This window comes from Oncorhynchus nerka, linkage group LG19 (assembly GCF_034236695.1).
Source record: "Oncorhynchus nerka isolate Pitt River linkage group LG19, Oner_Uvic_2.0, whole genome shotgun sequence".
Taxonomy (NCBI): domain Eukaryota; kingdom Metazoa; phylum Chordata; class Actinopteri; order Salmoniformes; family Salmonidae; genus Oncorhynchus; species Oncorhynchus nerka.
The window spans coordinates 18921894-18944099 of record NC_088414.1 but is presented as its reverse complement, the minus strand read 5'-3'; the positions used below and the strand labels follow the sequence as shown (position 1 = coordinate 18944099).

At 44.2% G+C, this 22206-nt stretch overlaps 2 protein-coding genes across 5 annotated transcripts; one reads left to right on the top strand and one right to left on the bottom strand.

Moving 5' to 3' along the window:
• Positions 1-143: 143 nt before the first annotated feature.
• Positions 144-7563, bottom strand: LOC115101148 (microtubule nucleation factor SSNA1-like). 2 transcript variants are annotated; one of them, XM_029620399.2, is made up of 3 exons: positions 3269-7562; positions 2932-3131; positions 145-2437 (listed from the first exon to the last, which is right to left on the bottom strand). In XM_029620399.2, the coding sequence occupies exons 1-3, from the start codon at positions 3309-3311 to the stop codon at positions 2345-2347; spliced, it is 336 nt and encodes a 111-aa protein (XP_029476259.1). In that variant the 5' UTR covers positions 3312-7562; the 3' UTR covers positions 145-2344. The 2 variants fall into 2 exon arrangements, with proteins under 2 accessions (XP_029476256.1, XP_029476259.1); XM_029620396.2 differs by having other exon boundaries at positions 144-2437; positions 2932-7563.
• A 6941-nt stretch (positions 7564-14504) lies between these two features.
• On the top strand, positions 14505-22128 carry LOC115101147 (anaphase-promoting complex subunit 2-like). Of its 3 annotated transcripts, none has more exons than XM_029620394.2 (15): positions 14505-15759; positions 16017-16275; positions 16386-16698; positions 16832-16964; positions 17210-17420; positions 17596-17715; positions 17860-17977; positions 18177-18355; positions 18514-18655; positions 18852-18927; positions 19441-19644; positions 19768-19900; positions 20016-20257; positions 20394-20636; positions 21399-22128. In XM_029620394.2, the coding sequence occupies exons 1-14, from the start codon at positions 15682-15684 to the stop codon at positions 20604-20606; spliced, it is 2421 nt and encodes an 806-aa protein (XP_029476254.1). In that variant the 5' UTR covers positions 14505-15681; the 3' UTR covers positions 20607-20636; positions 21399-22128. The 3 variants fall into 3 exon arrangements, with proteins under 3 accessions (XP_029476254.1, XP_029476253.1, XP_029476252.1); XM_029620393.2 differs by having other exon boundaries at positions 14506-15759; positions 20394-20655; XM_029620392.2 differs by having other exon boundaries at positions 14506-15759; positions 20394-22128.
• Positions 22129-22206: the final 78 nt, after the last annotated feature.

Here is a 22206-nt window from a genome sequence, read left to right as displayed (position 1 = left end):
GCAGAATCTCCCAATTGCGAAACATTACCCTGCCAAACCTCATAAATGCATTGTTAAACCTGACCGAATAAACAGAACATCAACAAAGCGGACAGAAAGCTTCAGAAATCTCAGAATAGCTTTTATTTGTTGTGGAGATTTACTAGTAGAAAGAATAGAGCAGCGTGCTTCCACCTAAACCGGCATTGTGCTATATTTACCTGTAATTACATATCAAAGTGTCAGACAGCATCTCACCGGGAGTGTGTGTGTGTGTGTGTTTATCTTGTGTGCCGCTGTTGAAAGACACTAGCACTCAAGAAAAACAACCCAAGGAATGACTTCTGGGCGTGTCCCATAAACTGCAATAGGCAAATGAGAACGGATTCTTCACAGATCATCTTTATTAAAATGATTCAATTGGTATAAAATAAGTATGCCAGTGAACAGCAGTAGACAATTAGACAAAGTCAAAACATTTTACATAAATATACTGTATATACAAATATTAGGAACACCTTCCTGATATTGAGTTGAACTTCCCCCATTTTTTCCCCCAGAACAGCCTCATTTCGGCGGGGCATGGACTCTACAAGGTGTCAAGCGTTCCACAGAGATGCTGGTCAATGTTGACTCAAGTGCTTCCCACAGTTATGTGAAGTTGGCTGGATGTCCTTTGGGGGGGTGGGACCAGTCTTGATACACACGGGAAACTGTTGAGTGTGATAAACTCAGCAGTGTTGCAGTTCTTGACCAAACCAGTGAGCCTGGCACCTACTACCATACCCCGTTCAAAGGCACTTAAATCTTTTGTGTTGCAAATTCATCCTCTGAATGGCACACATACACAACCCGTGTCATAAATGTCTCAAGGCTTAAAGATCCTTCTTTAACCTGTCTCTTCCGCCTCATCTACAGTGATTGTAGTGGATTTAACAAGTACCCTTAATAAGGGATCATAGCTTTCAACTGGATTCACCTGGTCAGCTTATGTCATGGAAAGAGCAGGTGTTCTTAATGTTTTGTATACTCAGTGTATATTATACTGAACAAAAATATAAACGCAACATGTAAAATGTCGGTCCCATGTTTCATGAGTTGAAATAAAAGATCCCAGATATGTTCCATATGCACAAAAAGCTTATTTCTCTCAAATGTTGTGCACAAATTTGTTTACTAATCCATCCACCTGACAGGTGTGGCATATCAAGAAGATGATTAAACAGCATTGCAAAGGTGCAACTTGTGCTGGGGACAATAAAAGGGCCCTCCAAAATATGCAGTTTTGTTAAACAACGCCACAAATGTCTCAGGTTTTAAGGAAGCAATTGGCATGCTGCTTGCAGGAATGCCAGCCAGAGCTGTTGCCATATAATTTCTGCACAAACTGTCAGAAACCCGCGCAGAGAAGCTCATCTGTGTGCTAGTCAGCCTCACCAGGGTCTTGGAGTTCGGCATCGTAAACGACTTCAGTGGGCAAATGCTCACCTTCGATGGCAACTGGCACGCTGGAGAAGGGTACTCTTCACGGAGGAATCCCGGTTTCAACTGTACCGGGCAGATGGCAGACAGTGTGTATGGCGTTGTGTGTGTGCGAGCGGTTTGCTGATGTCAACGTTGTGAACAGAGTGCCCCATGGTGGCGGTGGGGTTATGGTATGGGCAGGTATAAGCTACGGACAACAAACACAATTGCATTTCATTGTTGGCAATTTGAATGCACAGAGAAACCGTGGCGAGATCCTGAGGCCCATTGTCGTGCTACTCATCCACCGCCATCCCCTCATGTTTCAACATGATAATGTCACAAGGATCTGTACACAATTCCTGGAAGCTGAAAATATCCCACTTCTTCTATGGCCTGCATAGCTACCAGACATGTCACCCATTGAGCTTGTTTGGGATGCTCTGGATCGACGTGTACGACATTGTGTTCCAGTTCCCGCCAATATCGCAGTTCCCGCAACTTCGCACAGCCATTGAAGAGGAGTGTGACAACATTCCACAGGCCACAATCAACAGCCTGGTCAACTCTATGCGAAGGAGATGTGTCACACTGCATGAAGCAAATGGTGGTCACACCAGATACTGACTGGTTTTCTGATCCACGCCCCTACCTTTAAAAAAAAAAGTTATCTGTGACCAACAGATGCATATCTGTATTCCCAGTCCATAGATTAGGGCCTAATGAATTTATGTAAATTGACTGATTTCCTTATATGAACTGTAACTCAGTAAAATCTTTGAAATGGTCGCATGTTGCATTTATATTTTTGTTCAGTGTACAAACAGTGCACAGTTACAAGGGTGAGGGGAAATGCTGGTGTCTGGGTGAGAGGTAAGGTTTAGGGGCGGTAGTCTGGATGTCAGTGGTCTTTCCTTCCGGGTTCAGTGGCTTTGCCGAGATTTCCTGCTTCCTTCTTTATTACACTCAGCAGTGTTTGACAGCTCTCCAGAATCTTAGAGAGAGTAAGACATGAATCAACATAAGATTCATTGCATTTACTGTATGAAATACCATAGACTGAGTCAAGTGGGGATCGGGATACAGCTAGACAACCACTTAATCAGACTATCTGCTGTGCAACAATTTGATTTGAAGAGTCAGACTCTGAGCACTCGGTGGTTTTTAATTAACAACACTTACGGGCGTTTGTTTGCTCTGCTATTATGCTCTTAGTAACACCGAGGGAGTTGGATATTAAGATAACACGTGGGATGTTTGCTGTCTGGAATTGCTGCAAATAATTCCATCCAGTGTTCTTTGAGAACAGAAGACATGGAGAATGTTATCTTACCCAGTACATTTACAGGTCCTTTTGCAGTCAAATTGATATGTACTGTAAAGCTCACATAATATGCTTTCATGGTTTTGTGAGACTAAAATAACACTGAAAAACAGACTTTTTTTTCTCATGAAAAATAGAAACCCTAAACCCTAGCTGGTCCTGACCTTCATAAAGGCACCCTCGGTCTCGCCGATGGTGTGGTCAAAGTCAGCGCGGACGGAGTGTCGTCGGACCAGGCTCTCGTTGACACGGCGTAGTTTCTCGGTGAGGACACGGATGTCGTGCTGCAGACGACCCTTCTCCACCTCCTCCTGCTGGATCTGACGGTTCAGCTCATCCCTCTTAGAACACAGCTCCTCGATACCTGAGGTAAAAGAAACAACACTGGCTGTTAAGAGGTGGAATGTGGAAACAACCAAGGTACTCATGGAAACAACTTCTCGGTTTTCACAGTGTTTGAGCTGTAGCCTAGATCAATTATTTATAATTATGAATGCTTACCATCAAATATAGCCTGGGCCTGCATTCCGAGTCCGAACATCATGAAAATGGTAGAAAACCTGGGTATTTCAAAGAGAAAACAACCTAGAGACCTATAGCCTATCCTCCTAAATACGTGTCAGACTTGTTGTGTACAATGTAAAAGGGAGGCGGATGTCTAAACTGAGGTCCCACACACTCAGCAGGCCATTCCTACTGAATCAGCCCATTCCAGCCTATGATGGATGAAGGACGTGTGTGTGTGACAGAGAGTCAATCATACATTTATTGAATCCCACTGCTAGAGGTCACGTCTAATTCAAACCACAGCTACCGACTATCTCCTTCCCGGTTTAAGAGAGGCTCTATTCGCACCAACACTCCATCTAACCAGCTCCATAATACTAGCCTACATTTTCAAAGCCATTCATTACGATTCATAACAACTGCTGACATGAAATATAGCAAAACTGTAAATAACTGGGATTGAGAATCAAGGGTACAATTGATCTCACAGACAATGTCATTGAAAAATAACGAAGATCACTTGGGCTAAACTTGACAGGAGACATGTCTGCATGGTTAGATCATTTATCCTGGTTAATTTATCCAGTCATGTCAGACAGTTACATCTAATGGGCTTCTGATACATGGACTCTGATTGAAACAGTTACTCAGAGTTGGAAGCATTTAAATTATACATAAGCAGAATGCCTTGCCTTGATTGTAACCCCAAGTGTCAGGGGTTTTATGGCAGTGCTACAGCAAGGTGAAATATAGTCTGTGGATATTTCCCAAGGGTCTGCTGTAGCATAGAAGGGCTGCAGTGTATCTGCAGTCCACACACACACACAATAGCATACTACTTGGATGATACCAACATTCTTGAGTTATATCCCCTCCCACTAAACCAGGTGTTACCTAACTTTCTTGGCACCGCGACCACAATTTGGCTCCAACTTCCGACATGAAAATCACTGACGTCATGATTTGACCTCGTTTTTTCCGAGTTCCCAGTTGTTTTGAAAGCACCAAATGTACTGATGCTCGTTTCAAAGTAACATTATTACGTGCTTAATGACGTCTGAAGCTTCGTTTGATCATGTGATTTTTAAACCACTACGCTAATATTTGTGTAAACTCTTCACAGTTGTGCTATGGATTGACACCCCATTTCATGTACCCAAGATCCGCAGGTAAAGCTGTACATTGCAATAAGAATGTGCAATATGTTGAATAGTGAGGTGATTTCCCACAGTTTAAGTCCTTCAAAAAGAGCTACGACGCTAATATTTGTGTAAACTCTTCACAGTTAATAACATTTTGGGAGAGAAAATGTATCATGTGAAGAGACAGCCTTAAATGTTAATCTTGTCTTTCGTGTCATAAAAAATCCTTGTTTCCTGCCTGTGCTTGGTAAAGATATGAAGGGGGGGGGGCGTCATGATCCCCTCCTTAGGACCATCTGGCAGAACGCCCAGAATATGTTATATAAATCAAGATAGGAGATGTGCCAGACACATGAAGGAACCAATCCTTTTTTTTTTGCAGGAATGTTTTTTATTTTCTTTTCTTTTCAGGAACCAATCCTATGAAAAATGCCTATGTAACTTGTCTGTGTAAGTAGTATATAAGAGATCTAACGGGACAGCCCCAACAGAGCTCACGTTATGCATCTAAGTTTGACTGTGACCTCTCCAGCTTGCTGTTAATTAACAATGATTCATTTAATAGCCCCACCTGTTTTGAGCCCACACATTTTGCAATTGTGAAGTCTAATAAATCCACAGTGCGATTAAACAATTTTGGGGGGGCAAATTGTCTTTTGTTGAATTGATATAACATTCCAAACTTGTTAAGCAGTATCCAGTTAAAATATGGGATGATTCCAGTATTTGTGTCTGTCTGACAGTTTCAATGTGGGACTTTTATTTTGAAGGCAAACCGTAAATTCGAATATTCTGGCAAATCGTTATTGTGGCTAGCTTCACATAGGTGGTGCAAAAGCAGGAAAAAGCAGTGGAGAAACACGTGAAATTGATCAACCAATAGTTTGTTAGATACCGCCTACAGACGTTTGACTGACAACCCTCATTATCATATTGGTGGAAGAAGTACAGAAATAAATATTTAATAAAATGAATTAAAGTTTGAATAATTATAAAACATAGATAAATAATTAAATACATACAGATATGTAGAGAAAATTAATTACATTTGTCAGTTTTTTATTTCCTTGATTATGTGTGGATTTATATATTTATGTATACATTTGTGTGAATGTATTTAATTCTAATGATGGCAGGTTTGGTCCTCCATTGTGCTTCTTACATTTACATTTAAGTCATTTAGCAGACGCTCTTATCCAGAGCGACTTACAAATTGGGCTTCTTCTTGCCTGCATATTTCCCCTCCCTAATCAAGATCCAGAACCCAGCTCTAGCTCACGGTTCATGCTGGGCTCCAGTGCTAGTGTGCATGTAGTAATGGGTTCCTATGTGTGATATCTGTATATTATTTTGTACAATGTTCATGTCAGTGGTGTAAAGGGAGAACTTGTTCTCAACTAGCCTACCTGTTCAAATAAAGGTGAAAACGAGTACTTAAGTAAAAAATACATGAGTCTTTTTTGGGGGTATCTGTACTTTACATTTGGAACTACTTTTACTTCACTACATTCCTAAAGAAAACAATGTACTTTTTACTCCATACATTTTGACTGATACCCAAAAGTACTTGTTACATTTTGAATGCTTAGCGGGACATGAAAATGGTTTAATTCACACAACCTTGTTTTTTTTAACGAGGTAAGTTAAGAAAAAATTCTTATTTTACAATGAAGGCCTATCCCGGCCAAACCATCCCCTAACCCGGACGACGCTGGGCCAATTGTGCGCCGCCCTATGGGAGAACATCCCTGGTTATCCCTACTGCCTCTGATCTGACGGACTCACTAAGCACATGCTTCATTTGTAAATGATATCTTAGTGTTGGAGGGTGCCCCTGCCTATCCATAAATAAAAAATAAAATTAGGCTATCTGGTTTGCTTCATATAATCATTTAAAAAAAGATTTATACTTTGATGCTTTTACTATTGATACTCAAGTATATTTGAAAACAAATACTTTTAGACTTTTTCTCAAGTAGTATTTTACTGGGTTACTTTTACTTGAGACATTTTCTATTAAGGCATCTTTACTTTTACTCCAGTATGACGCTTAAGTCTTTTTTTCACCACTGGTTCGTGTAATGCAATAAAATAATTATAATGGACTTCTGAAACCGTAACTAGCAAAGATGTCAGACCCCACGAATCGGCGTATGCGACGGTGAGTAAAGTATGTTGATACCAACGGTCGGCCATCTTGGAGGCTGTCTCTAGGTCTCATTTATTACCTTTATTTAACTAGGCGAGTCAGTTAAGAACAAATTCTTATTTACAATGACGGCCTACCATAAGGCCTCCTGCAGGGACGGGGGCTGAGATAAAAATATTGGACAAAACACACCACAGCACTACAGAGACCGAAGACATGGTAGCAGCACAAAACATGGTACAAACCTTATTAGGCACAGACAACAGCAAAAAGGTAGACAACAATACATCACGCAAAGCAGCCACAACTGTCAGTGTCCATGATTGAGTCTTTGAATGAAGAGACATGACTGAATGGAAATAAAACTGTCCAGTTTGAGTGGTTGTTGCAGCTCGTTCCAGTCAGTAGCTGCAGCGAATTGAAAAGAGGACCGATCCAGGGATGTGTGTGTTTTGGGGATTATAGATCAATTGGTTGCAAAATCCCACTGATTTCAAATCAAATGGTAGGTACATCGGTCGAATACAACAGGTAGACCTTACAGTGAAATAATGCTTACTTACAAGCCCACAATGCCGTTTTAAGAACTCTAACAGATGGTGACCACCGACGTGATCTGGTAGAAGGACGACGCTGGAAATTGTCCGGCCGATTGGCCAGTACTGTCGTCGGACGGTGTGTCTCACAAATCCTGACCGGTCAACTAAAAAAGGTAAGCAGACACCTGCTGTGAAAGGTTCTGCACATTGGACTTATCCAAATTTAGTTTTGTGAGACACCTGTTTGATGTAAGTTACTAAATGTAAACTATTATGATGTGTGAGATTGGAAAATAGTTGAGAAAGTAATATCTCCATTGGCAACTGCAATTTTATTATTGATCAACAATACTTAATGGTGCATTGTGTATGGGATGTACTAGTATGCCTGGCTGGTAGGTGGTAACAGAGAACACTTACTACATGTATGAATGGTGGGTAACGGGTGACCACCAAAGTGTGAATGGATAGTCTGGGACTACATGTATGATTCATTCTAGTTGATTATAAAAGTGTGACTGGATAGTCTGGGACTACATGTATGAGTGGTGGGTAACGAGTGACCACCAAATTGCGAATGGAAAGCCATATGATGCTAATGTGATGTACTAGGCAGGGCCAAGTGTGAATGACGGATAATTAAATTGATAACTCGGACTTGAGACCGATTTAGCCTTTGGGAAAGGGTCTCTCTAAGGTCCTAACAAAGCATAGGTGTGTGTGAAGTACATTGGGTAGTAAAGTCGGCGCACTGACTACCAAGTTTGAGTGAGGCATTAAGTTGTTCTAGAAACGTGATCCGGTCGACACGTTAGTCATATGGAGTGATTGTATTTTTTATTTTGTACATTTGGTATTGAAGTAAAGGTGATAATCCGGGGGACACTAGACTACTTAATACCCTAGGGGACCCACAGTGCATAATTGAGCATAATTGAGTTCTTACTTTAAACCTAATTGGGGGCCGATTTAGCCGTAGGGAAAGGGTACCACTTGTGTTTGAGTAAAGGCATAGGTTGTTGACAGTATTGTAGTGTACATAAAATGTCGTTGGAAATAGAAAAGGTGTTGAAAACGCTGAAGTCCACTCTAGAATTGAATGAAGGCAGAGAGGGTAAGGAGTGGAAGAGACGGGGTGAGAAGCTGTACAGAGAATGGACAAAAGGCGGGGCCATTGCGTCTCCCACTGGTCTGCTTGCTGGGGTGAATGAAGATTTGTGTGTGTATGGTGTAAGTTGAAGTTTACTGGCGTAAATGAAGATTTGTGAGACTCAAATCGTGTGCATGAAATACGCTGCGACTTTTTCAACATTCTCACCAGTACCAGCTCCAACTGAAATACCTAATGTACCACACTCGCTTCAATTTACACCATACACACACAACTCTTCATTCACCCCAGCAAGCTTCAATGGGAGATGCAATGGCCCCACCTTCTGTCCATTCTCTGTACAGCTTCTCACCCAGTCTCTTCCACTCCTTACCCTCTCTGCCTTCATTCAATTCTAGAGTGGACTTCAGCGTTTTCAACACCTTTTCTATTTCCAACGACATTTTATGTACACTACAATACTGTCAACAACCTATGCCTTTACTAAAACCCAAGTGGTACCCTTTCCCTACGGCTAAATCGGCCCCCAATTAGGTCTAAAGTAAGAACTCAATTATGCACTGTGGGTCCCCTAGGGTATTAAGTAGTCTAGTGTCCCCCGGATTATCACCTTTACTTCAATACCAAATGTACAAAATAAAAAATACAATCACCCCATATGACTAACGTGACAACCGGATCACGTTTCTAGAACAACTTAATGCCTCATTCAAACTTGGTAGTCAGTGCGACGACTTTACTCCCCGATGTACTTCACACACACCTATGCTTTGTTAGGACCTTAGAGAGACCCTTTCCCAAAGGCTAAATCAGTCTCAAATCAGAGTTATCAATTTAAATATCCGTCATTCACACTTGGCCCTGCCTAGTACATCACATTCGCATCATATGGTTTTCCATTCACACTTTGGTGGTCACCCGTTACCCACCATTCATACATGTAGTAAGTGTTCTCTGTTACCACCTACCAGCCAGGCATACTAGTACATCCCATACACAATGCACCATTAAGTATTGTTGATCAATAATAAAATTGCAGTTGCCAATGGAGATATTACTTTCTCAACTATATTCCAATATCACATGTCACAATAGTTTAAATTTAGTAACTTACATCAAACAGGTGTCTCACAAAACTAAATTTGGATAAGTCCAATGTGCAGAACTTTAGTTTTTCACAACAGGTGTCTGCTTACCTCTTTTAGTTGACCGGTCAGGATTTGTGAGACACACCGTCCGACGACAGTACTGGCCAATCGGCCGGACAATTTCCAGCGAAGTCCTTTTACCAGATCAAGTCGGTGGTCACCAAATTGTTAGGGTTGCGTAAATTCAAATCTGGTATCAGGATAAATATAACAATGAGTCACCGATTTTATACTATGTATTTTTTATTAGCTAAGTAATAAATGGCAAATGCAACTTTCGTATATACAGGCTCACTGTAATACCACGCAGGGCAGAACAGAGAACTGACAAGACGTATGTAAAACAGTATTCTTTATACTGTGATAGACATAGTTCCAACCAGTCTGTTGGCCTATCACAGTAGAGACTGGGCGTGGTTTAAACTTGCTCAGCCTATTGCAGGCGCTCAGGCAGGTCCCCGCCTCTTGGCGCTTCTTTGATAGATACCGTTATCTCGCACCTGGCTCCTGTTATCTAACAAAAGACCGCTTGTTCTCGCAACACCCCGCTCTGAATGTGCCCCCCTCCCAACTCATTGAACAGTTCCTGTCTTCATGCTACTTTTCCATCATGAGAAAGGCCCATGGCCTTGAAACTTTTAACAATGTTTCAAGTCGGCTATGTTGCATAACACATACATACATCCACACAAGCCAACAGCAGATAATATTCAATCATATATATGGTAATGGCTATAATGTAAAATACAGGATCCAACAGTACATCGGTCGAATACAACAGGTAGACCTTACAGTGAAATAATGCTTACTTACAAGCCCACAATGCCGTTTTAAGAAAATACCTTTTAAAAAAGAGACTAACATAAAGATCAGCAGTAAAATAACAATAGCGGTGCTATATACAAGGGGTACCGGTGTCGAGGTAATATGTAAATAGAGTTGTTAATGTGACTATGCATAGATGAGTAGCATCAGCGTATAATAGGGGGCAATGCATATAGTCTGGGTAGCCATTTGATTAGATGTTCAGGAGTCTTGCCTCTTGGACCAAGACTTGGCGCTCCGGTACTGCTTGCTGTGCGGTAGCAGAGAGAACAGTCTATGACTAGACTGGCTGGAGTCTCTGATCATTTTTAGGGCCTTCCTCTGACAGCAATTCCAACGTGGTTCCGTTTTTTTCTTCGATTTCAAGCTGCTTTCAAACAACGACCTCTACTGGACACCGTACTTCAATGTAGTTAGTATTTCTTCATCCAGGGTGTAGTGTCTTAACACTTAGTACTTATTTATGTAATAAGAAAGACTCGGAATACAAGCAATTGAACTGGAGCTTCACATTTACTCAAACGAGTTAGTACCAGAATAACAGAACAACACTGCGCATGACCAAGGGTGCTCCCGCCTTAAAGGGGACATCAGTAATTAACAGAACATAACATTTCTTCTCTTATACAATCAGAGTTACTTTTACCAAACCACAACTGAAACATTTCCCAGAACTTGTAGTTATTTTGCATCTTTTAATTTGAACTTGAACAGTTAGTTTATGTTTGTTTGTTTATAAGTCTAGTCTGTCTGGTGGACGGTGCCTTCGTTCTGGGTAGCGCCTCGGATTGTCTGGAGGCTCCTGAACATCCTCAGTGTGTGCTTGTTCCATTATAGCTTCTGCTATAGCAGCACCTTCATCATCATGTTCCCTTCTTTCAGCCTGGGGTCTCTTTACTGCCCCACCGTCCTCAACAGTTCCCTGTGTGTCACTCTCAGGAGCTATCTGTGCCTGTTCTCTCTCGATTGTTGTGCTGTTTTCCGTGGAATGCATTTGGTTAATGTGACGCCGCCACATTATGTCTGGGCTCACTTGAACCTGGTAAGTTCTGGGTCCCGTTTGTGTGTGTACGGTCCCTCTTGTCCATTTCCCTCCTCTTCTGTAGTCTCGCACCATCACTTCCTGTCCTGTTTGGAGATGGCGCTCCCGGCCACCGGAGAGCATCTTGGCTAGTTTGTTCAGCACTTCATTACGCCTGTTTGGCTTCATGATGTCCAGCTGTGTGCGGAGAGGCCTCCCGAACATCAGTGCGGCTGGGCTTTCATTTGTCGTGGGGTGTTTCGGTAGGAGGCCAGGAACTTGGCCAGTTTTGTTTGCAAAGTCCCTTCGTCTCGTTTTGCTGCACGGAGTCCTTGCTTTAGGGTTTGCACAAAGCGTTCTGCCAACCCATTGGTGGCAGGGTGGTACGGAGCTGAGGTTGAGTGTTTGATTCCATTTACTGACATGAATCTTGTAAACTCGTCACTTACAAAAGCTTGCGCGTTGTCACTTACCAGCTGCAGTGGCAAACCGAAGCGTGCAAACGTTGTTCTGAGACACTATCGTCTGAGCTGAGGTGGAGGAGTCAGTGCAAAACACCTCTGGCCACTTGGAATGGGCATCCACTATAACCAGAAACATGTGCTTTTCAAAGGGACCAGCATAGTCCACATGAATTCTCTGCCATGGCTCTGCGGGCCATTCCCATGGGTGGACTGGGACAGGAGCAGGCATGTGAAGGGTTTCCAAACATCCGCTACAGTTCTTCGCCATGTTTTCTATCTGTTGATCCAGACCTGGCCACCAGAAGTGGCTCTTTGCGAGCAGCTTCATTTTGACAATTCCAACATGACCTTCATGTAATTGCTGCAAAACTAGATGTTGGCATTTCTGGGGTATCATGACCCTCATTCCCCACATCAAACATCCTTGGTACATTGTAATTTCGTTTCTCCGCTGGAAATACGGAGTCAGCTCCTTTCTGCCAGTAGCTGGCCATCCTGACATGGTGTAGGTGTACACTTTTGACAAGGTCACATCTTTCCTTGTCTCCACTACAATGAGCACTTTAAGGCTATCAAGCTGAAGAACACAAATGTGTTGCTGAAGACATACTCAGGAGAGAGATTGAGCCCAATGGGGGCGTTGCAGGTCAGAGTGCATTATGGGGGGCAAACACAGCAGTTACAGCTGTATGTGGTGCCTGGAACTGGCCCCCCATTATTTGGTAGGGAATGGCTTTCAAAAATAAAGCTGAACTGGTGTGACTTGAAAATGCTCCACACGTTCCAGTCCAAAGAGAATGGTACAGACCAAACACTGGAACACTTGCGGAAGAAATACAACACAGTTTTCAGTGATCAGATGGGAACAGTAAAAGGCTTCACAGCAAAACTTGTACTAAGAGATGATGCAACCCCCAAATTCTGCAAAGCCAGATCTGTTCCATACTCCCCGAGACCAAAGGTGGAAGCGGAAATCGATCGCCTGCAGGATACAGGGATCCTGACGAAAGTGGACAGAAGCGAATGGGCCACACCCATAGTTCCTATTGTGAATAAAGACGGGTCTGTTAGAATGTGTGGGGACTTCAAGGTAACTGTGAATTCAATGTTGCATGTGGACCAATACCCCCTACCACGCCTGGATGACCTCCTTGCTGCACTAGCTGGTGGGAAACACTTCAGTAAAATCGATCTGAAACAGGCTTACCTGCAGCTACCGGTTGAAGAGAGTTCCAAACAGTACCTGACAATAAACACACACAAAGGTCTATACAGGTATAACCGCCTGGTTTTTGGCATTGCATCAGCCCCAGCCATTTGGCAACGAACTATTGACCAGATTTTGTAAGGAATCCCAGGAACCCAGTGTATCCTGGATGACATGATCATAACAGGACGCACCGACAAAGAGCACCTGGCTAACCTGGAAGAGGTCCTGAAAAGACTGAAAGAGTATGGTCTACAGGCAAACTTAAAGAAGTGTGAGTTCTTCAAAGACAAGATTGTCTTCTGTGGACATGAGATTGACTGCAATGGATTGCACAAAACACAGGACAAAATCGAGGCAGTGGTACAGGCACCACGACCACAAAACTTCACAGAAGTAAGATCTTTCACGGGACTGATCAATTACTACAGAAGATTCCTCCCAAACCTTTCAGCAGTACTCCAGCCTCTAAATCAGCTCCTGGAAAAGAATAGGACATGGCGGTGGACAGAGCAGTGTGAAAATGCATTTTTGGAGGCAAAACGGCTCATAACATCTGAACAGGTCCTGATGCATTACGACCCTGAAATGCCAGTGAAGTTGGCTTGTGATGCGTCCCCTTATGGATTAGGGGCAGTCCTTTCACACACACTGAAAGATGGGTCAGAGAGGCCAGTTGCATTCGCGTCACGAACATTGAATGATGCAGAGAAAAACTACTCACAAATCGACAGAGAAGCACTGGCACTAGTGTGGGGCGTCAAGAATTTCCACCCATACGGCAAGCGTTTCACACTGGTTACAGATCACCAGCCGTTGCTTTCCATTTTCAGTCCAAAGAAAGGCATTCCAGCAATAACAGCAGCCAGGTTACAGCGATATGCCCTGTTCCTTGCCAGTCATATGTATGACATTGAGTTTAAGCTGTCATCCCTCCACACAAATGCAGATGGATTATTCAGACTGCCGTGTACAAGAGAAAGACAAAGGAGGGTGGATGCAGTGGACATGTTCCATACCGCTCAGCTCGAGGCCCTACCAGTCACAAGCAGTTATCAAACAGGAGTTAGTACCAGAATAACAGAACAACACTGCACATGACCAAGGGTGCTCCCACCTTAAAGGAGGGCATCAGTAATTAACAGAACATAACACAGGGTTTGTTACCTGAACAGTTGCTCAGCAGGTAGAGTTGGGATCTTGGGGACCAGACTAGGTATATTTTGAGAATCGTTTTGTGACACCACCCTTTCAGCACATTGTTTAAACAATTCGCTTTGAGTAAAGTATACGATTATGTTTAAAGCATCCGAAATAATGGCATATGTTCCGTTTTTGACAGCAAAAAAGGGAAGCATGATGGAAGGGGCGAACCTTCAATGGCAATTGATTATGGGGTGATTTACTTAATATTGTGGAAAAATATATATAAACTATATATACAAAAGTATGTGGACACCCTTTTCAAATGAGTGAATTCGGCTAGTTCAGCCACACCTGTTGTGTACAACTGTATAAAATCGAGCACACCGCCATGCAATCTCCATAGACAAACATTGGCAGTAGAATGGCCTTACTGAAGAGCTCAGTGACTTTCAACGTGTCACCATTATAGGATGCCACCTTTCCAACAAGTCAGTTTGTCAAATTTAACCATCTGGCAGTCTGATGGACAAATGCATAGTACCAACTGTAAGGTTTGGTGGATGAACTAGGCCCCTTAATTCCAGTGAAGGGAAATCTTTACCCTCCACCATACAATGACATTCTAGATGATTCTGTGCTTCCAATTTTGTTCCAACATTTTGGGGAAGGCTCTTTCCCGTTTCAACTTGACAATGCCCCCCTGCACAAAGCGAGGTCCATAAAGAAATGGTTTGTCGAGATTGGTGTGGAAGAACTTGACTCGCCTGCAGAGCCCTGACTTCAATCCCATCAAACACCTTTGGGATCAATTGGAACGTGACTGCAATCCAGGCCTAATCGCCCGACCTTACTAATGCTTGTGGCTGAATGGAAGCAAGTTCCAACATCTAGTGGAAAGCCTCCCTAGAAGAGTGGAGGCTGTTGTCGCAGCAAAGGGAGGGACCAACTCCAAATGAATACCTATGATTTTGAAATTAGATATTCGACGAGTAGGTGCCACATACACTACATTACCAAAAGTATCTCAACATCAAACGCTGCTTTTCATTACTGACTAGCAGATGTCGCTAAAAAAGCTCAGTAATTAGCCATTTTCTGCACAATTTGGTGAAATGCCGCGTTGACATGCTATTCGGAACGAGGAAACTATGACATTTCTGACTCGCTAATTGAATGAACGCGCACGTGTATAAATACAACCAATTAGCAAGTCGGACGTCTCCTATTTCGGACTAGCACGTGAATGCTTCGGTTTCTCATCTCTAGTTTGAAGCCAATAGTGCTACAGTTAACTCTCTCTCGCGCTAGGTTTAACTAGTTGACAAATAGGCTAGTATTTGCAAAGACTGAGGCAATCGAAATAAAATCATTTTCATCACCCACCCCTTAGCTTCAAAATCCCTCCAACGAACAAACTGGCACTTCACTTCCGCCACACTTTTATAAGTTCCGCAACCACACATACGTCAGTATTATGCGCCACAGGCTTGTGCGAGAACGCAATAACTTCAGAGACATATTAGTATTAGAGACATGTTAGTATTATGAGCCATACTAGGTACACCTTAATATGGATGAGTGATATAACACAGACGATAACTTTGACAATACACAATCGAATGGTTCTCGCTGAGTAATTTGGTCCAACCGTGGTGATGATGGACTCCGCTGAGAGGTTATTCTCAGTACCACAGGGGCTACCTTCTGCTTGGGACACTGTAACTGCAGCTCTGGTGAGTAGATGGACCTAACTTGCCTACGCAAGGTACCTTGTGTTGTTGACATAGGTTGCCTTCCTTTTATGTGAGAATGAAATTAGATCAATTGCGCTACTGTGGTTGATTGCTGGAAATGTAGCTAGCTAACACATTCACATGACATTAGGAATTACATAGCTAGTTAAGACCAATGTTGATCTATCTATCAATGTACCTACAAACCATAGTCCGTGTCTGTTTATAAGAACGTGACACATTTCCTCTGTCTGTAGGTGTCTCCAGTGTCCAATGACGACACAATGTCTGATGGGTCTCTCTGTGAGGGGCTTAGCCTGTTGTGCTCAAATGGTCTGGGTCAGTTTCTGGAGGGATGGCTCCTGGAGACCCTGCAGGTGCGTTTGACCACTGCAGTGGCCCCTGAGTTTTGGGCTGGACTGAAGCAGCCAGAGAATGAACTTGGGGAGAAGGATAGGACCAGGAGCCTACTCATTGCCTTCCGTACCCTTTTGGACAGACTGGAACCTTTCCTAGGTGAGTTCAAACATTCAGGTTACAGTTGACTACACCCTTAATACTGGAATTTTGACTGAACAGAATGCTGTCAAATGCGTAAAATAATTGCCCTCTGTCCCTTTTCACAGGAGGGTTGGAGAGGCTGGGTACCTGGCAGGATGAGGGCCGGGATGGTCTGTGTGGCCCTGGGGCCAGGGGTCTCCGGGAGAGGGCCTTTTCCGTCATCAGGGCCATTCTACTCTTCTCCCCCTCGGCTGTGCTCCAGATGAGAATACTGGAGTTCTACAGCAGGACCTTCTCTGTGCACATGAGCCAGAAGGGGGAGGCTGAGGAAGGGGGCAGGGGGCCTGATGGGGGTGTCTGTCTGGGCTGCACTGTCCCCACTCAGCAGTGCTGGTGTCAGGAGGCCCTGGAGCAGCTGCAAGAGCTCAGCCACATACTGTGAGTGAATAGAGGCGTGGCCATGTCACTGTATGCTCTATACATTGTGCTAGAACAACCATTGTCTACATCTGTGCCAGCCGTGTTTGTAGTGTCTCTGCAGCTGTCTTTACCCACTTTTCCCACCCTCCAGGTCCAGGTTGCAGCTATTGGAGCGGGTTAGTTCAGAGGCAGTGACGTCCATCTTACACAAACTGATTGAGCAGCGGATGGAGCAGCACTGCAGGGGGGAGTACGAGAGCTCTTTCCTCTTCAGCTTTCAGGAGGTACAGTATACTAGAGAGCCTGTCTATGGGAGGACCACTTAACATAATAATGTGACATGACCTATCAACAAGTTATTCTTTTCTAGCTTGCATTATTTAACAGAATAGGTTGCTGACCAAACATGATTTGTCTATGAAACAATTTACTACACCAAGTCCAAATCTCAGAAATGTGATCATTTATCGGTTTTACACTTACTTACAAACACTCTCTCAAGTCCCTCTGTCGTTCTCTCTCTCTCCAGTGGCTAGAGCTGGTGTTAGGCTGGTTGAGCAGGGTGTTTTCCAGTGAAGAGGGTGGACTGGGTACGGTGCCCAATGGCACAGGCAGCAGGGCTGGGGAGGTGGGCCAGCCAGCCAACGCCGTGCTGCAGCGCTGGAGGTGTCACATGCACCAGTTCTTCTGCAGGATCTATGTCAACATGAGGATCGAGGAGCTCTTCAGCATCATTAGAGGTGAGGGGTTAGGGAACAGAGAGAGGAGATAGGGTGATGGTTTATGAAACAGAGAGTAAGAACATAAAGCTGTCACCTGTGGGTGTCGATGGCATAGGGAAGAGATTTGATAAGGGGGAAAGAAGGTAGAAAGTGTTTTGTCATTTCTTCCGTCCTCACATTCTGTCCCTGTCAGATTTCCCTGAGTCAAAGCCTGCCATTGAGGACCTCAAATTCTGTCTAGAGAGAACCAATCAGAGGCAGCAGCTCCTCACCTCCCTTAAGACAGCCTTTGAGACCCGTCTGCTTCACCCAGGTCAGTGAACCAATGATGGGTTAGGAACAGTGATTGGTGTTTGGCTCTATGTTTTGTTTGCAAATACAGGGTTGCAGAAGAAGCTGGAGTGATAAGACTTGTGTTAGTTAATCCCTTCTCAACAACATTCTTCTCCGCTTCTAGGAGTCCATACCTCTGACATCATCACTGTATACATCTCAGCCATAAAGGCCCTACGGGAGCTGGACCCATCTATGGTCATCCTGCAGGTTGCCTGCCAACCAATCCGCAAGTACCTCAGGTGGGTGCATGTGTATTATCGTAATCTCTATTTAGTTATCTATTATTTTATTCCCTCATGAGTATTTATGTACAAAGCAAACCTTTATTGGGAGGCAAAATGTTAGAGAAGATTGTTCTTTACTTACTGATTTGACTCCCATAGCATATTGTGTTGTTGTTGACGTGACATTGATGTGACGTCTGTGGTTTGTTGCCAGGACGCGGGAGGACACGGTACGTCAGATAGTGGCCAGCCTTACTGGGGACGCGGAGGGCTGCAGTGACCTGGCCAATGAGCTGTCCCGTGCCGATCCTGTGACCCTGGAGACCCAGGACAGTGAGGACGAGGGCAGCGACCCAGAGGAATGGACCCCAGACCCTAAGGATGCTGTCACAGGTCAGTACCCTCAGTGGACCCACAAAGTTCATCACACTAGACTAGACAAACTGTGTCCGTTGCTTTTTCCTGTTTCTGCTGTATTGAACTAGACATGTTTCACCTCTCCGTCACGTCTCTTTTACTAAATACACTCATCTTTCTTTCTCACCCTTTAGACAAGACAGGCTCCAAGCGGCGTTCGTCTGACATCATCAGTCTTCTGGTCAGCATATACGGCAGTAAAGAGATCTTCATAGATGAGTACAGAACTGTCCTGGCAGACCGACTTCTCCACCAGTTCAACTACAATACCGCCAGGTACACAACACTAATTTACAGTAGCTAGTACCAGCATCTGTATCTCAGCACTATACAGTACATTACTCAACTTTTTGCAGTCACTCTTAATATTATGTGCATATTGGTGTTGGTATTTCTGTGTGGACATTTTGGTTAAATTAAATCTATATATATATTCTTTTAATAGTAATGAACTTTTCTCATGTGCCTCCAGGGAGATACGTAACGTGGAGTTACTCAAGCTGCGATTCGGAGAGTCCCACATGCACTACTGTGAGGTGATGCTGAAGGTAAAGCAGGGCGTGACTTTGAAATCTTGAGTTACCATTTATGTTAGAATGTGCTATGACAACATGATTCTCAAAGTGACTTCCTAGTATCTTTGAAAATGTATAGTCCTTTCACCTACCAGTGTTTTTCATAGAATAAGGCATGGAGACACAAGTTAATGAACCAAGACAAAGAACAGAGACCATTGAAACACTTTAGGACAAAGCCTTACTCTCTCTCTCGCTCTCTCTCTCTGTTCTCTCTCTCTCGCTCTCTCTCTCTGTTCTCTCTCTCGCTCTCTCTCTCTGTTCTCTCTCTCGCTCTCTCTCTCACTCTCTCTCTCTCTCGCTCTCTCTCTCTGTTCTCTCTCTCGCTCTCTCTCTTCTCTCGCTCTCTGTTCTCTCTCTGTTCTCTCTCTGTTCTCTCTCTCTCTCTGTTCTCTCTCTGTTCTCTCTCTGTTCTCTCTCTGTTCTCTCTCTTCTCTCTCTGTTCTCTCTCTCTCTCTCTCTGTTCTCTCTCTCTCTCTCTCTCAGGATGTGGCTGACTCCCGGAGGATCAACACCAACATCCGTGAAGAGGAGTCCAGGCTAGGTGAGGAGGAGCACTCCCCCATGGCCCTGACTGCCATGATCCTGTCCTCTGAGTTCTGGCCCACACTGAAGGAGGAGAAGATGGAGCTCCCGCTCCTGGCCTCCCAGGCCATGGAGGCCTACACACACCGCTATGAGAAACTCAAGGTACCTGATGATGATGTAGCATAGGTGCCAGTCTGTATGTTTTACTCAAGTCCTTATAAACAGAGAATAGGGAAATTGCATTTTTTGATATCAAATAATTCCATAATTCAAATGGTTTCCCAGGCGATGAGGACACTGAGCTGGAAGCCTCATCTGGGCTCAGTGACACTAGATGTGGAGCTGGAGGACAGGACTCTGACTAACCTGACTGTGTCCCCCATCCACGCTGCCATCATCCTGCACTTCCAGGACAAAAGTCAGAACTCCGGCCGTCACAGGCTGCCTTTTGTGCAACTTATCATTGTATACAGACATTGTATGTGTAACTACGGTTAACTTTTGCCATCTCTATCTGTCTCTCTCTCCTGAAGGCTCGTGGACTCTGGAGGAGCTGAGTGGGGTCCTGGGGGTGCCGCAGGAGGTGGCGAGAAGGAAGCTGGCTCTGTGGCAGCAGCAGGGGGTCCTGAAGGAGGAGGCTGGGGGACACTACTCTATCCTGGAGACCGGCTCGTCCCGGGAGAAACCTGAGAGAGGGGAGATGCTGATCGACAGCGACGAGGAGGGAGACTCCAATACCACCACCCATTCAGAACAGAGGGAAGAGAAATTACAGGTATGCAGGCAGACACACACACACACAAACACACACACATCGGAGGCATGTAATTAAAATATAAATACACATTTCCTGTCAAATACAAATCACGCTAGCACTAACAGCACAGGTTCTCTCTCTCCTCTTTGTGCAGTTGTTCTGGGCCTACATCCAGGCTATGCTGACCAACCTGGAGACCATGACCCTGGAGCGCATCCACTCCATGCTCCGGATGTTCGTTGCCACGGGACCCGTTGTCACAGAGATGGACGTGAATGAGCTGCAGGCCTTCCTGCAGAGGAAAGTGCGAGACCATCAGCTCATCGTGTCCGCAGGTGTCTACAGACTGCCAAAGTCCACCAACTGATGGGGAGAGGAGATGAGGAGGAGGAAAGAGGTAGAACTGAAAAACGGAGGTATCTGATTTGTTTTCTAAATGTATATGATGCAGCATTGCAGCCAGAGACTACAGTTTCCAAGATTAACCTGTTCAGGAATAGGTTTGGAAGGCAACTGAAAGCACCAAGCATTGTGCTGATTACTGTCTTACAATACAAATGGCTATAATGAGCATGAACCAATCATTCTCTCTTTATTGTTGATCATCCAGGTCGCTTGACTTAGTTTCGGACTGCTTGTCATGACTTTTGGGGACTCCGAATCATACGCAGTTTTTCAGCATATTGAATTGACATGTGTTTGGACTTTGTCATTTGGGGTTCCCTTATGATAACATTACAATTGCCTGAGCTAATAAAACATTGATTATTACTCAACTCACTTGAGTGGGTTGAGTCACTGTTGTGATCTGCCTGTCTGGGTTGGCGCCCCCCCTTGGGTTGTGCTGTGGCGGAGATCTTTGTGGGCTATACTCGGCCTTGTCTCAGGATGGTAGGTTGGTGGTTGAAGATATCCCTCTAGTGGTGTGGGGGCTCTTCTTTGGCAAAGTGTTTGGCCCTGTCCGGGGGTATCATCGGATGGGGCCACAGTGTCTCCTGACCCCTCCTGTCTCAGCCTCCAGTATTTATGCTGCAGTAGTTTATGTGTCGGGGGGCTAAGGTTAGTTTGTTATATCTGGAGTACTTCTCCTGTCTTATCCGGTGTCCTGTGTGAATTTAAGTATGCTCTCTCTAATTCTCTTTCTTTCTCTCTCTCGGAGGACCTGAGCCCTAGGACCATGCCTCAGGACTACCTGGCATGATGACTCCTTGCTCTCCCCAGTCCACCTGGCCATGCTGCTGCTCCAGTTTCAACCGTTCTGCATGTAGCTATGGAATCCTGACCTGTTCACCGGACATGCTAACTGTCCCAGACCTGCTGTTTTCAACTCTCTAGAGACAGCAGGAGCGGTAGAGATACTCTTAATGATCGGCTATGAAAAGCCAACTGACAATTACTCCAGAGGTGCTGACTTGTTGCACCCTCGACAACTACTGTGATTATTATTATTTGACCATGCTGGTCATTTATGAACATTTGAACATCTTGGCCATGTTCTGTTATAATCTCCACCCGGCACAGCCAGAAGACTGGCCACCCCTCATAGCCTGGTTCCTCTCTAGGTTTTGGCCTTTCTAGGGAGTTTTTCCTAGCCACCGTGCTTCTACACCTGCATTGCTTGCTGTTTGGGGTTTTAGGCTGGGTTTCTGTACAGCACTTTGAGATATCAGCTGATGTAAGAAGGGCTATATAAATACATTTGATTTCATGTAGTAGAGCTTGCTGAAATTAAGTCCTGTGAGGAACTCCTGACCTCTAGTGGATCATTGTGGAATCTTAGATTTGTGTATATCAAATTCGGCATCGGAGTTTGTCATGTGTATTAGCTTGGATTTTGGTTTATTCAACTCTCATGGATTTCAACACAACTGATAAATTGTCTTTCAGATTATTGTCCAAGCCAGTTTATATTTAACTGATTATCTATTTTCCTGGTCCTAGAGACCCACATGGGGTGCAGGTTTTTG